This window comes from Ambystoma mexicanum, chromosome 10, assembly GCF_040938575.1.
Source record: "Ambystoma mexicanum isolate Mex_15411 chromosome 10, UKY_AmexF1_1, whole genome shotgun sequence".
NCBI lineage: Eukaryota > Metazoa > Chordata > Amphibia > Caudata > Ambystomatidae > Ambystoma > Ambystoma mexicanum.
The window spans coordinates 1145373796-1145386845 of NC_090932.1; the positions used below are offsets into that span (position 1 = coordinate 1145373796).

General features: G+C 43.8%; 1 protein-coding gene across 1 annotated transcript in view; it reads left to right on the plus strand.

Annotated features, from left to right (window-relative positions):
• FAM178B (family with sequence similarity 178 member B) overlaps positions 1–13050 on the plus strand; it is a 1611694-nt gene that overhangs the window by 667653 nt on the left and 930991 nt on the right. The window contains exon 7 of the mRNA XM_069620260.1: positions 12615–12750. Within this exon, the coding sequence (XP_069476361.1) occupies positions 12615–12750 (136 nt within the window). The remainder of the gene's footprint in view (positions 1–12614; positions 12751–13050) is intronic.

Consider the following 13050-nt stretch of genomic DNA (forward strand, 5'->3'; position numbering starts at 1 on the left):
CCTCATCATTCGGGAAGGTGTGGCTTAAAAGACAATCAGAACCCTACAGGCAGAGAAACCTAGGGGCGAGATCTGTAAATTAGAGACGTTGGAGAGTAAAGGGGAGTAGGAGATAGGAGTAGAGCGGGAGCTAGCGAGGGATAAGCGGCAGGAGCTGCGGGACCTGGAGATGGGGAAGGTGAACGCCGGCTTGCTGTTTCTGACGCAAAGGTACTATGAGAAGGGGGATAAGGCTGATGCTCTGCTGGCGGCCAGACTGAGTGGCCAGCGGGCGGAGAGGTGGGTATCTGGGGTCAGGTGTTCAGATGGACAGTTGCGCTCCCTTGCTGGAGATGTGGCCCAGGAATTTGCCACCTTTTATGAGTGGCTCAACGGGCAAGAGGGGGAGTCAACTGACGAGGAATTGCATAGATACTTGGGGGAGGTGCCCCTCCCGAGTGTCTATGGTAGTGAGTAGGCGGGAATGGAGAGGCAGATTACTCAGGAGGAAGTGTGAGGGCGATAGCAGGGTTGAAGCTGGAGAAGGCCCCCGGAGAAGATGGGTACACAGCAGGGTTCGATAAAAACTTTGCGGGGTCTCTCACCTAACACCTGGCGAAGTTATTTAACCACATCCTAAACACGGGGATGGCGCCCCCATCTTTTGGGAAGGCTCTTCTTATGGTAATACCAAAAGAGGGCAGGCACCCAGTGTGCTATAAATCCTACCGTCCCATCTCTTCTTAACATCGATGCATAGATTTTCACCTGAACACTAGCCACGCGTATGGAGAACATTATGCCCATATTAGTCCATTTGGATCAGGTGGGGTTCATTCAGGGTAGGCAGGGTGCGGATACCCTGCGTAAGACACTCCACTTGATGGAGGCCGCAGCGAGGAGGGAGGGGATGCGGTGCTAGTAGCCCTCGATGCCGAGATGGCTCTCGTTCGGTTGTACTGGAGATTTTAGAAGGGGGTCCTACAGAAATTTGGACTGGGGGATCGGATCATGAGAGAGATACAGGCGTTCTATGCAGCCCCGGTGGCAAAGGTGCCAGTGAATGGGCGGTTGACAAGGGCATTCGAATTGTAGAGGAGGATTAGGCAGGGTTGCCACCTTTTACCCCTCTTATTTGCATTAATAATGGAAGTATTATTATTATTATTATTATTATTATTATTATTATTATTATTATTATTATTATTATTATGAAGTGTTAGCAGAGCGGCTCACGAGGGCCCCATAAGTGGAGGCATTAGGGAGGGTACAAGGTTGTTCAAACTGGGACTCTACGCGGATGATGTGCTGTTGCATCTGGTGAATCCTGCCAGCTCTGGTCCCCATGGCACTATCGATAATTGAGGAATATGGGCAGTTCTCGGGGTTTAAAGTTAACAAAGACAAGTGGGTGATCTTTCTGTTCGCCGTGGGGGATTCAAGGCAGACCGAAGTGCTCGGGCCCCTGGGACTGCCGATGCAGCTCGATAGTATTAGATATATGGGAATCAATATTGTCAGAACAGCGGAGGACTTGGGTGGAGCTAACTACCCCCCTCTCAACGACAAATTATTCGCGGAAATGGCAACCTGGAGTAAGGGACAGCTGTCGTGGATGAGGAGGTTTAATGCAATAAAAATGAACCTCCTCCCGAGAATATTATATCTTTTCCAGATGCTTCCGGTCCTGGCTCCGGAGGCGCACCTAAGAGAAGCTAAGTCGCGGATCTTGCGGTTTCTTTGGCAGAATCAGAAACCCAGGGTGGGATATGAGACGTTAATATTACCAAAGGATCGCAGGGGCGTGGGGCTCCCAGATCAAATGTTGTATTATAGGGCCGCACAGCTTAGGGCAATGTACCCACATTTGAGGGAGGATCTGTCGAGACAATGGGTATACCTGGAGAATCAACACCTGCTCCTGGCAACAGTGGGGGAATGGCTCTGGTTCCGGAAGGGGAGGCTCCCGAGGAGAATCCACGAACACCCTTTTCTTGGGGTCCATTGGGAGGTGTTGAGCATGGGAGAAAGAATGGGCAGGATCACCACGTGGCCCTCACCGAAGAGCAATATATGAGCACCCCCGCTGCGGGATGCTATACCAGAGATTTCAAGGTATCAGACATGGTTTGAGGGCAGGCTCTCCAGAGTGGGACAACTGTGGAAGGATGAGAAATTCGTCAGTATCCAAGAGCTGGAGAAGCCATGGTTATAGGCAAACTTTCAGTGCTCCTTTACCTTGGGTTAAAGGGCATTTTTATGGCAGAGAAGTGGAGGGAGTTGATTCAGAGGGATCTCACACCAGTCGAAAGGGTCCTGTATGGACATAAGGAGATGAAGGTTCAGATTTCACGTGTCTATGGGGCCCTGCTAGAGTTGAATGGGAGAGGGACCTGGGTACAGAGTTGTATGAAAACCTCTGGCAACAGATGTGCCGGAGAGCTTTCAAGACAGCTAGACTGGGCAGAGGTCCGGGGGTGGATTAAGGATGTGGGGGCATTGAGGGGGGGGGGTTTGGGCCTGATACAATGTCGATCCTTTTTGGTCTTGAGAAAAGGGAGGACAGGTGGTGGGCTCTCCCCCCGTTGGCACATTTCATTCTTTTGGCAGCCCTGGTAAACCGAGCCAGACGCTGGACCAGGGCGACCCTCCCTACACTGAAAGAACAATATAAAGACAGCAACACCAAGGTAAAAAAGAACTTCTTTAATGACGAAATTCGCCAGGCCTCAAACTCATCTAGCAAACTATTTCAAATATTGAAATCAATTGAGAAACCTAAAGCATTATCCACACCTATTGCCCCGTCTCAGGAAGACTGTTTTAGAGTGCAAGATTTTTTCACCAACAAAATAATCAAGGCAAGAGACCGCATCCGAAGTGCACAAACAGCACAACCATTCCAGCCCAAATCACTTACTCTGACGAAGATTCCAGAGAATAGGTATCCGTCTTAGATAATAAAGAAATGTTCTCACCTCTACTAACAAAGATGGTGAATGCATCTTTTAAAGAAGGTATAATCCCAGAGAATATCAAGACCGTCACTGTGACCCCACTGTTAAAAAAATTAGGACTAGATCCCAAGGAACCTAGCAGCCTGCGGCCAATAACAAACTGCAATTGTCTCTTTAAAATCATGGACAAGATTACGAAAGCCAAGTCACAAAAATGAGTAGAAAAGAATGATATTTTACACAAACAACAATCTGGTTTTAGATCGGCTAATAGTAGCGAAACAGCCATGATAGACCTGCAGACTCACATGTTAAACATCAAGGATGAAGGTAAAACAGGCCTACTTGTACTGCTTGACTTAAGTGCAGAATTTGACTTGCTGGATCACAAGAAATCCACTGGGCCCTTGAGAAAGTGGCTTACTGCTCCCCAGTTGCCATTAAATGGCTGACTTCCTTCATCTCTGGGAGAAAATTCAAAATCCATTGGGGAGATAAATTCTCCGCAGAACTGCCTATTGAATGTGGCGTCCCTCCAGGCGCTTGTCTCTCCTCACTATTGTTCAGCCCATACCTGAGGTGTCTCTGTATTGTGCTAGCTATTATCGCAGCATTTTTCACCAACTATGCTGACGACACGCAGGTGGTGGTTGAACTTAGCGGGAGTTACAGCCATGAATATGCAAGTTTAGGAGACATCTATAACATCATCGAGGCATGGATGCTGACGAACTGGATGTGCCTAAATGCAAAGAAGACTGAGTTTATGATCTTTGGCTCTATCCATGCAAGTCATAAACTCAGTCCCCAGTATAAGTATTTTAACATCAAGGATTCCGCCATTCCAGTTAGAGATGAAGTGAAAACTCTAGGCATGACCCTGGAAGCATCACTAGCTACTGAGGTTCAGGTAATGCACCTACAAAAGAACTGCCAATACTACAATCGCCTACTTCGGTCCATTACACCTTTTTTAAGTGAAGAGAACACAGCAACCATTGCAAGAGTCATTATTTTATCACAGCTAGACTATGTAAATGCTTTGATGATTGGCACAAGTAAAAGCTGCATGGCCAAGTGCCAAACAATTCTAAACAATTCAGTCAGAATAATAAAAAAAGACCATGGAGAGAACATCTTACCAAAGACGGAATTGATCTTCACTGGCTGGCAATTGAAGAAAGAATCATTTTCAAGAGCATGACCTTTGCACACAGGGGCCTATTTGGACAGGCTCCAGGGTATCTTAAAGAAAGGATCACCTTGTACACACCTACAAGATCCCTAAGATTAGAAGGAAAGAACCAGCTAAAAAGCACCCCGTTCAAATGCGCACAGGGCATGGGTAGAGCTTTCCCAGTTAGAGTAGCCCTGATTTGGAACACAAACCCTGTCGAGCTAGGCCGAGAAAGGAACTACCAAAGCTTCCGAAAAAAGCTGAAGACCCATTTATTTAAATTAACGCACAATCCAGTCCAAACTTGGAAAGAAATTGAAGATTACGATAGATTTCCTTAATAGTTTTTGTCTTGTTCGTCTTGTGTTCCCTGTTGTGCCCTGATGCCTGCGGGCTTCGGCGCAGTGAAAACCAATATATATATGATGGAAAAGATCACTGCAGCAATCCATGGAGGGGGTGGAACTGTAGAAATGGAGTGGCAACAGTTTTGTAATGCAATTGGTTGAGGTGGGAAAGAGCAGGAGACTCAGGACACAGGGCCTGGCCCGGCCCAGGTAAATAGTAAACGATGGACATACAATCTGAAGGAGGATAAATTGGGACTCGCACCCTAGGAACCACCCGGACATTGATCTATTTGACTGTGAATCTAAGAATTGGACCCAATGAGAACTGTTCACGGGGGGGAGGGAGGGAAAGGAAGGGGCGTTGGGGGGGTTGCAAGGGTCCGTTAAAGTATCAGAATTGTTGTTATGAGGGGTTGTCCCTTGAGCTAACCTGTTATTGGTTGTTTGACTGTGATTACAAAACCAAAGAAATTCAATTAAAAAAAAGTATAAGAACAGTCAAACTTAAATTAAAAAAGAATAGGAGCACCGCTTCCAACCATCACCGTTTACTTCGACCACTGATTGCAGTACAATTGAGAATAGTGCTTCTTCATGTCTCCTGCACCTTTCACACTGTCAACAATTGTATCCTCTTTAAATTGTTTTATTCTACCATTAGCATCATGGAGCAAGCGCTGGACTGGCTGATTTGTTTTCCTCACCAACCACCCTTACCAGCTGCAACTGGGCTGTTTGTACTCCACCACCTCATTGTTTACCTGGAGCGTACCCTATAGGCTTATCCTATAACTGTGGCTCTTCCATATCTATTCCGTCCCTCTGGTTAACCTGATGTAATTGTTCTTTTCTCATTTCCTGTGTTATGGTAATACATGTTATGTCAAGACAGGTTTTTTAAAACTTCCCTGAACTAATTTGTTGTCCTCATTTTGTATCTCTAATTGTCTGACTTCCATCGAGGCATTGTGTACGCCTAACAATCTGTCCCTCAATGCCAGTAAAACTGAGATATGTTTTACTGTGACACCTGTGCCCTGTTTTTCTCCAACCCTCTAGTCGCTGTCTTCAGGCCCTGTACTCTTACCATCCTGTAAGGCCTAAAACCTTGGGGTTATCTGTAAGTCCTCTCTCTCCTTTACGCCTTACATTTTCGAACTTGTAAACAAAGCCCATGCTTTCACCTTCACCTGCTTACAGGTATTGTACAGTAGCTCACCTTCACCCTGAAGCTGAACGTATGTAAAGCCATGGTACTCTGTAGGCTAGACTACTACAACAGCCTCTTCCTTAACCTTCCCCTTTGTTGTCTATGCCCCCTTCGGCTAGTGTAGAATAGGGCTGCAAGACTTATGCCCAGCAATCGTATCGCTGCAGCCCTAAAATGTGTACATTGGCTCCTGATAATTGCAAGGACTACAATATGTCCAACTTTGTTTCCCTAAATACTGCCCTGCTAGAGTGAGCTGCTGTACCTCCAATAGTTTGCTTGTCAAACGCTTTTTGAACCAGCGAGCGGGAGGCATGTGTCTGTCTTCGGCCGGTGCTTGTCTTTGGAACAGCCTTCCTGCTCCTCTTATACTTGAGCTGGACTTCCCTAAGTTATGGAAACTTATGAAAACTACTTTTGAGTTCCTGTTTTACTTAATCCCTTCCTTGCTAACTCATGCCACTGCCACTGAGACCGGTGGCCTGGGCCCTCATGAACCTCAGAGATTCCAAGCTCTATATCTGGTCAACACTAGTACAACCCCACCCTTTCACCACTGTCCTTGCAGGTCTACTGTTTGGCGGATGTGTACCACACCCATGGGACTCTCCTGCCCCAGCAGGTAGCTAGTGGCCTCCCAGTTACCTGTCTTGGCACTTCTGGGCTTGTATGAGCACTTGGTAAACCCTGCTACTCTTTCCATTCATGCACTTCTTTTACTGCAGAATACAAATACGCATTTATAGCAGCAGTGTGTACAATTTGTTTGGATAAGCAAGTGAATTGCATATGCAAAGTATTTGTAGAGCATTTTTAAGTGGCAGTTGATGAGTGGAAGTTTAATATGTTGATAGGGTTATATGTAGAGTTTTTAAACTGATTGGTGGATACATGTGTGACTGTTTCAACAAAGGCCATAAGGGAGTGCTACAAACATAAAGGTAAAAAGGGTAGATGGGCTGTCTTGTGCGATGGTATGCACGTGCAATCTGTGTTTTTTAATAATGCATGGCCTAGCAAGGGGACTGTGGAGAGTGCGGATAGTCATGAACGACCATGGATTATGGTCCTTATTGTATGCTAGAGAAATAGTATTTGGGACAGAACATTGTTTCTGTGCTTTTTCTTTTTCTCTAGTATACAATTGTCCATTATTTCAATTAGCAAAGTACAAAATGATGATGGGAATGTTGGAGAATCTTATTGAGTCTAACTACTTTACTGGAAAATGTAAAGTAGATGGAGTCTATAAGCTTATTTTTATTTACTTCTATTTTTAACTGTGAAAGGTGGTTCCTAAAGGAAACTTTTTTTGTGTTTTTAGTTTTTTGATCTAATTTTTTTTTTCTTTTTCAGGAGAGGCCAGGAAGTAAGGTGGGCAGGGAAGTAAGGGAAGGAGCAGCAAGCACAGCTATGGAGGGTCAGGTTAACAGGGTGTTGGGTGTGCATTACATGTAAGGTAGGGGGCAGTGTCTTTCATACTTCTTGATCACAGCTTTGAAAGCACTCGAAACTGCTCCCCCTGCACAGTGGTGTGTTGCAGTATATACAGAGTACTGTTGTCTTTGAAATATACAGATCAACAGTCACTTTTATGGCTTGCAAGGTAGCTGGTGTGATATTGTGCCTCCACAGTATTGGTTGAGGAGGATGAAGTAGAGGAATACAGCCTACTACTTCCTGAGTCCTGAGAAAGGAACAGCCTTTCTAAGAGCATCCTGGTGGTTTGATTTGGTGTGGAGGCGCATGGAGGTGGTCCCATAGGAGTTCTGCCCAGGTTGTCCGCGACTGAGTGCAATGTGCACTCAGTGCATTTCACTTTGGTAGCCTTAGCCTTTGGTACATCCCCAAAAGTGGGAGAAAACTGCCACACCCATGATTCTCTCTGGGTGCTAGAGGTAGGCATATCTTCTACATCATCTTCCAGGTCCTCTTCTTTGTTTTCTGAAGTATTGCGCTTCTTCCATTATATAGTACTCCAGCTGGTGGGGGTGGTGCATGGGGAGGAGGGATGCAAATAGCTGATGCCATTTTTGAAGATAAATAGCAGTTTTGCTAATATTCCTCCAAGCATGTGCTGTGTCCTAGATTGTTAATGGATAATGAGTAAAAATAGGTGTAGATCAGCTGGAAATACAAACTGTTAATGAAGCACAGACCTGTTCGCGAATGGCTGATGCGTTTGCAAACATGTCATCATGCCGCGCACACAAGCGTGGTCACGTGACACTGCCCAGAATGTCCGCAATCGCGTCAGACATTCCCGAACATCAGTGAACACAAAAACAGTGGAAAAAATTAAAAGTTTAAAGAAGTGTTTAAAATGTTTCTAGGAGGTAGGGAATGGCAGAGTTTTAAGTTTAAACTTTCTATATCAGCCGAAAATGCGGCTTTATTGGGCGTAAGTATGATATTACGAAGTTGTAGCAAATTAGGGTGCACTGGTAAAAAACCATGAAATTCAGTGAAAAAACTTTGTCAAAGGGACATTATGGTTACAAGTAAAACTGGAAACCCCCAGGAATTTGCCAGTTATGGTAAGCTAAGCAACCATAGTTCGCGGCACCATCCTGCACTACTAAGACTAACACGCAGGACATCAAAGATGACATCACAAGTATAATTGATGACATCACTGATGACATCAGATATACAATTAATTTTGATGAAAAATCCGTACAAGGGGTTGTGTTTATAATGTTGGTAACAAAATATCAGGGGTGATCTGGAGACCTATCATGAACTACCTAATGTATTAAAGTAGGTGCTCATCTACTGAACACATTATACTGGTGTGTTGTTGTTAATACAGGAACTTAATCATACATACACATAGGTAATGGCTGCAGCATGCACCATAGAACAACAATATTTTTATTCTGGTCATTTTGGTTAGTAAAATAATAAATGCTCCCACATCAGAGTTTTCAGTAATTTTAAATATAGAATAAATAGGTAACAATTCAAGAATTACTACACACTTGTGTTAGTACAAAGAATACATATGAAGACCCACAATGCATACAAATCAGAGGGACGTACAGGGAAACTAAAGTAAGGGAGAAAGAAACAACAGCACCAGAAAATGTCAATAACTTTAAAGTTCATCTTTATGTATACAAATGAATTGTGTGTTTAAGGGCTGCTTATTACCCATTATATATGCACCATGAGCTGAGACCAAACTTTAATGAAAGTTCTTTAAGACTACACAACAAGGTTAACATCTAGATATATAGCAGCTTTTGAATTTGCATATTCTGTCAGTGAACAAAAACACTTGATTTAGATATGTCAGTGAACAAAAACAAGTGGCCTAGATATGTGATGTCGTCAGTGATGTTATCAATGACATTTGTGATGTCATCTTTGATGTCCTGGGTGTTAGTCTTAGCAGTGCAGGGTGATGGCGCAAGTTATGATTGCTTGACTTACCATAACTGGTGAATTTCTGGGGGTTTTCGGTTTTACTTGTAACCATAACGTCCCTTTGACAACGTTTTTTTCCTCGAATTTCATAGGTTTTTATGAGTGCAACGTAACCATAACGTCACTTTAACAACATGTTTCAGTGAATATATATATATATATATATATATATATATATATATATATATATATATATATATTGTATACACATGGGATAGGAATGAGATGGAGGTAGATTGCAGATCTGGGGTGTCATTGTAAGCAGAGGATAGCACAGGGGCAACATGCTGATCTTGGATTCCTGATCCGTGCTTAGAAACTGAACTCAGGTATGGTATTAGGTGTGTTATAAAAAAACAATTAAATAAGTAAAATAAACAAATTGTGTGTCTGAGTGGGGAGGGGTTATTGCGGGAAAGGATGTGGCATTGATCAATCCAGTCCAGTTTGCATTGGCCTCAATAGATTTGGAATTTATGGTGGTGCTGTAGCTCCATGTTGTGGCAAATACATTGTTACATGGAGCAGATGAAAGAGAAAGGGCGTTGAGAAGCAGAATATTTAGGTGGTATGGGAACTGGCAATGCTATTACCATCTACTGGCTGCATTTTGGATGTTCATTTTTTGTTCTTCCCCTCACCATTCTTTCTTCCAGTGCTTTGTCATACCCCTTCATCATAGTCCTCCAACATAGTCATTCTCCTTCCTTCTTGACCTATATCAAAGTCCTTCTTCATCGTAGTCCTCCTTCATCCTAGTCCTTCCCCTTCATCCTAATCCTTCCCCTTCACCCCGTACTTCTGTGTTGTCCTTCATCCTAGTTATTTACCCCTTATTTCTCTTTTGTCCTTGACCTTCTTAGTTCAGGTCCTTCTCCTTTTTCACAGTTCTTTGTCCTAGTACTTCATCCTAGTCTTCTCCCTCGTCCTTCTCCTAATCCTTCTCTATAGTCCTATGTCGCTCCAGCCCTCTATTATCCTAGTCCTTATCCTTCATCCAACTCCTAGTTCTTTGCCCTTTTTCTGTCTTGCTAGTCCTTCTTCATCAAAGAACTCCCTTGCCCTAGTCCTTCTCTTTCATCATAGTCCATCGTCTGCCTATTACCCAGGCTGTCGTCATTCTACTTCTTTTCAATTCTAGCCCTTAGATGTAATCCCTTTCCCTTGTCTTAGTCCTTTATCCTTCTGCTCCATCCTGTGCCTTCCCCTTTGTCCAAATCCTTGGAGCTTTTTTTTTGCAGAAAGGGGGTGTTATAGCCTTTTTAAATTTCGTTTTTCTCGAAAACTTTGTTTTGTGCGTGTTTCAGACCACACAAAAACGAAATTTCGGGAAAAAACGAAGTTTCCACAGAATACAAATAATGCCAAAGTGCAACAATAGAGGTGGGAAATCGCCCAGCCAGTGCAACGTTTGTTGCCATTTTTCGCCAATTCTCTTTCGCCGGCAGGATTTTTACCCACCCCTAGTTAAGGCATAAATGCTGCTGAAATGTTTCTCAACCAGAAATGGGAAAATGGCATTCATGCTGGTTCCTAGTTCTTCTCCATTATAGCCTCTTGGCTCAGTCTCTCAGTAAGTATAACAGACCCCCTCGCTCTATCGGCCCACCTTCTGAATCACTTTATCAGGTATTTTCATTTCCCCCACCATATATCCCTCTTTGTCTTTTTCTCTTGTTCCCTCTCTTTCTTTTCCTCTGCCTAGGCAGAATGGTGCTAGTCGGGTTCGAAATGGCACAACAGAAGTTGACCATGGAATTAAAGGTATCTAATAAAAGATTCCAAGGGGGCTGGATGCTGAAACCATAAACGCGATGAAATCGAGAACTGTACACTGTAGTATTGTTGAAAACTCCACCCCTAAACCAGCATATTCATCTGTGTGGTACTTCTACAATTTATAACTGAGTGCCTCAGTTGGTTTGTGGATTTGACGTGGCCATGAAATATAACTCTCTTGTTGGGCGTTCAACTTAGGTAAGAACTGAGTAAATCATCTGCTTCAGTTGCCTCTAAGGTAAATGTTAAAGCTAGGAGTGTCCGAAAATGGTTAATTCCATTTTGTGGGAAAATTGGTGGATTCCTGGCAAATCTCGCCCAATCTGCCAATTTCGCCACAGAGTGGAATGGGCTGTTTAGGGCCTTGTCCCACCTGGAACTGAGTTTTTTTTAAATTTCGTTTTTAAAAAACAACATTTTGGTTAGGAAAGGGGTTGGGGTTTGAGCATTTAAATTTAGTTTGTCTCAGAAATGTATTTTATTTTTTTGTGGTCCAAAACTTCTGCCGCATAAAAAAATCACTAAAAGTGCAGCAGAAAAGGTGGCAAATTGCCCAGTCAGCGGAACGTGTTGTTGGCGATTTTCACCAATTAAGTTTCGCCGGCAGGATAATTGCCCTTCCCTAGGTATGGCATAACTGCTGCTGAAATATTTCTCAACCAGAAATGACAATATTGCATTCACGCTGCAGGATCTTCCTTAAATCGTTTAAAACTAGTATGTTTGCATGTATGTCGATGCCATGTTCAGCTGGTGAACAATTGCTACGTCTTGGTAATGTGCTCATCCAGCTGCAAATTATTGTAAATAAGCACTACATGCTCTCCTACATGTGGTCTCATACCATGTAAATCTGAATTCTGTTTCGGGGTGGAAGAGTCCTACTTTTTGGCCCTGTAGTAAACAAAATATTAGGGGTTACCCAGACATCGCATATGGTCTTGGTAATTGGTGTTTTAAGGTTTGTTTTACAATAATGATGATGCCATGCTGAATGGTACAGAGATGAAAAGCACTTTATAGGCCTCCATAGCACGGTGGGTAAACTGCAGGCTATGTACCACAGCTGCCGTTTTTAAAATGTTAGAAGTATTTCATTAGCCAGCAGGGGCTAGTAGTTCACATAATAATAGTCACCGTCAAGTTGGCAGTTCCTTATGGAGCCAACACAAATTCATCATTAAGAATGTAAAATGCAGTGAGCAACGGCAAAGGCCAAACTACTGGCTTGCCAAAGCTAGTTTATATATAGGGTCTGGTCAAAGAAAGTGGGACTATGTTTGTGATATACATCTGAAGGGCGAGGGTTTTCAAGCCGGGTTTTCAAGCCTTTGAAAAAGAAGAGAATGGATGGTGCACGATACACTTTGGAGGGTAGCGTGGGGCCTCGCGAGAGAAAGACTGTTTTATGGTTTGACTCTTCTTGAAGGGAATTGCAATTCTAGTTTGTTCCAGTACACAGTACTGGGCCTCATTACACGGAAGGCGGTAATCCAGGGTGATTTTCAAGTTGACTTGCCCTGTTACTGAAATCCAGCAGCTAGTACCATCTGCCTTCTTCCTAGCTTCCGAGAATTGATTTGACTCGGCTGTTTTACCTTCTAGTGTTTGCCTGAATCACTCATCACTGCTAAAGCTATTGTTTTTGTGGCTGTAAATGGTCTATATAGTTTCAAGCCTGCTACACTGGGGATTTTACCTGTGTCATTGTGTGATGCTCTTGTCGTTCTCAGAGGATGGAACCGGATATATGTGGTGCCCGACCCTTCAAGAAGTCGTCATGGTTTTCCAGAACCTCGGAGCTAGGCCTGCTGCACTGCTCCCTGGAGACAGCCTCCCAAGACATTGGACTCCTGGTGCCTGCTGCACGTGAGTCCATCAGGTTCAACTGCTGCTAGTCATTTACCAATTTAGACACTCTTTTACCCACAACCCTTAGTTCAATTCACTAACTTGGGTTTTGCAACAAAGTGAGCGGTATTGTCCTGGGTCTCCTGCATGTGCCGCAAAGGATGGTTTTCCGCAGGGAGCACTGTGGGCTGGGCGTCATTCATCACTTCTCATTCACCCATCACCCCTCGCCATAGAATATCACTGACTAATGTCGGGAGCCTGCCGTTTTAATACCCCTTCTTATATGTGGCTCTTGCTTTTTGGTTGCACACAATG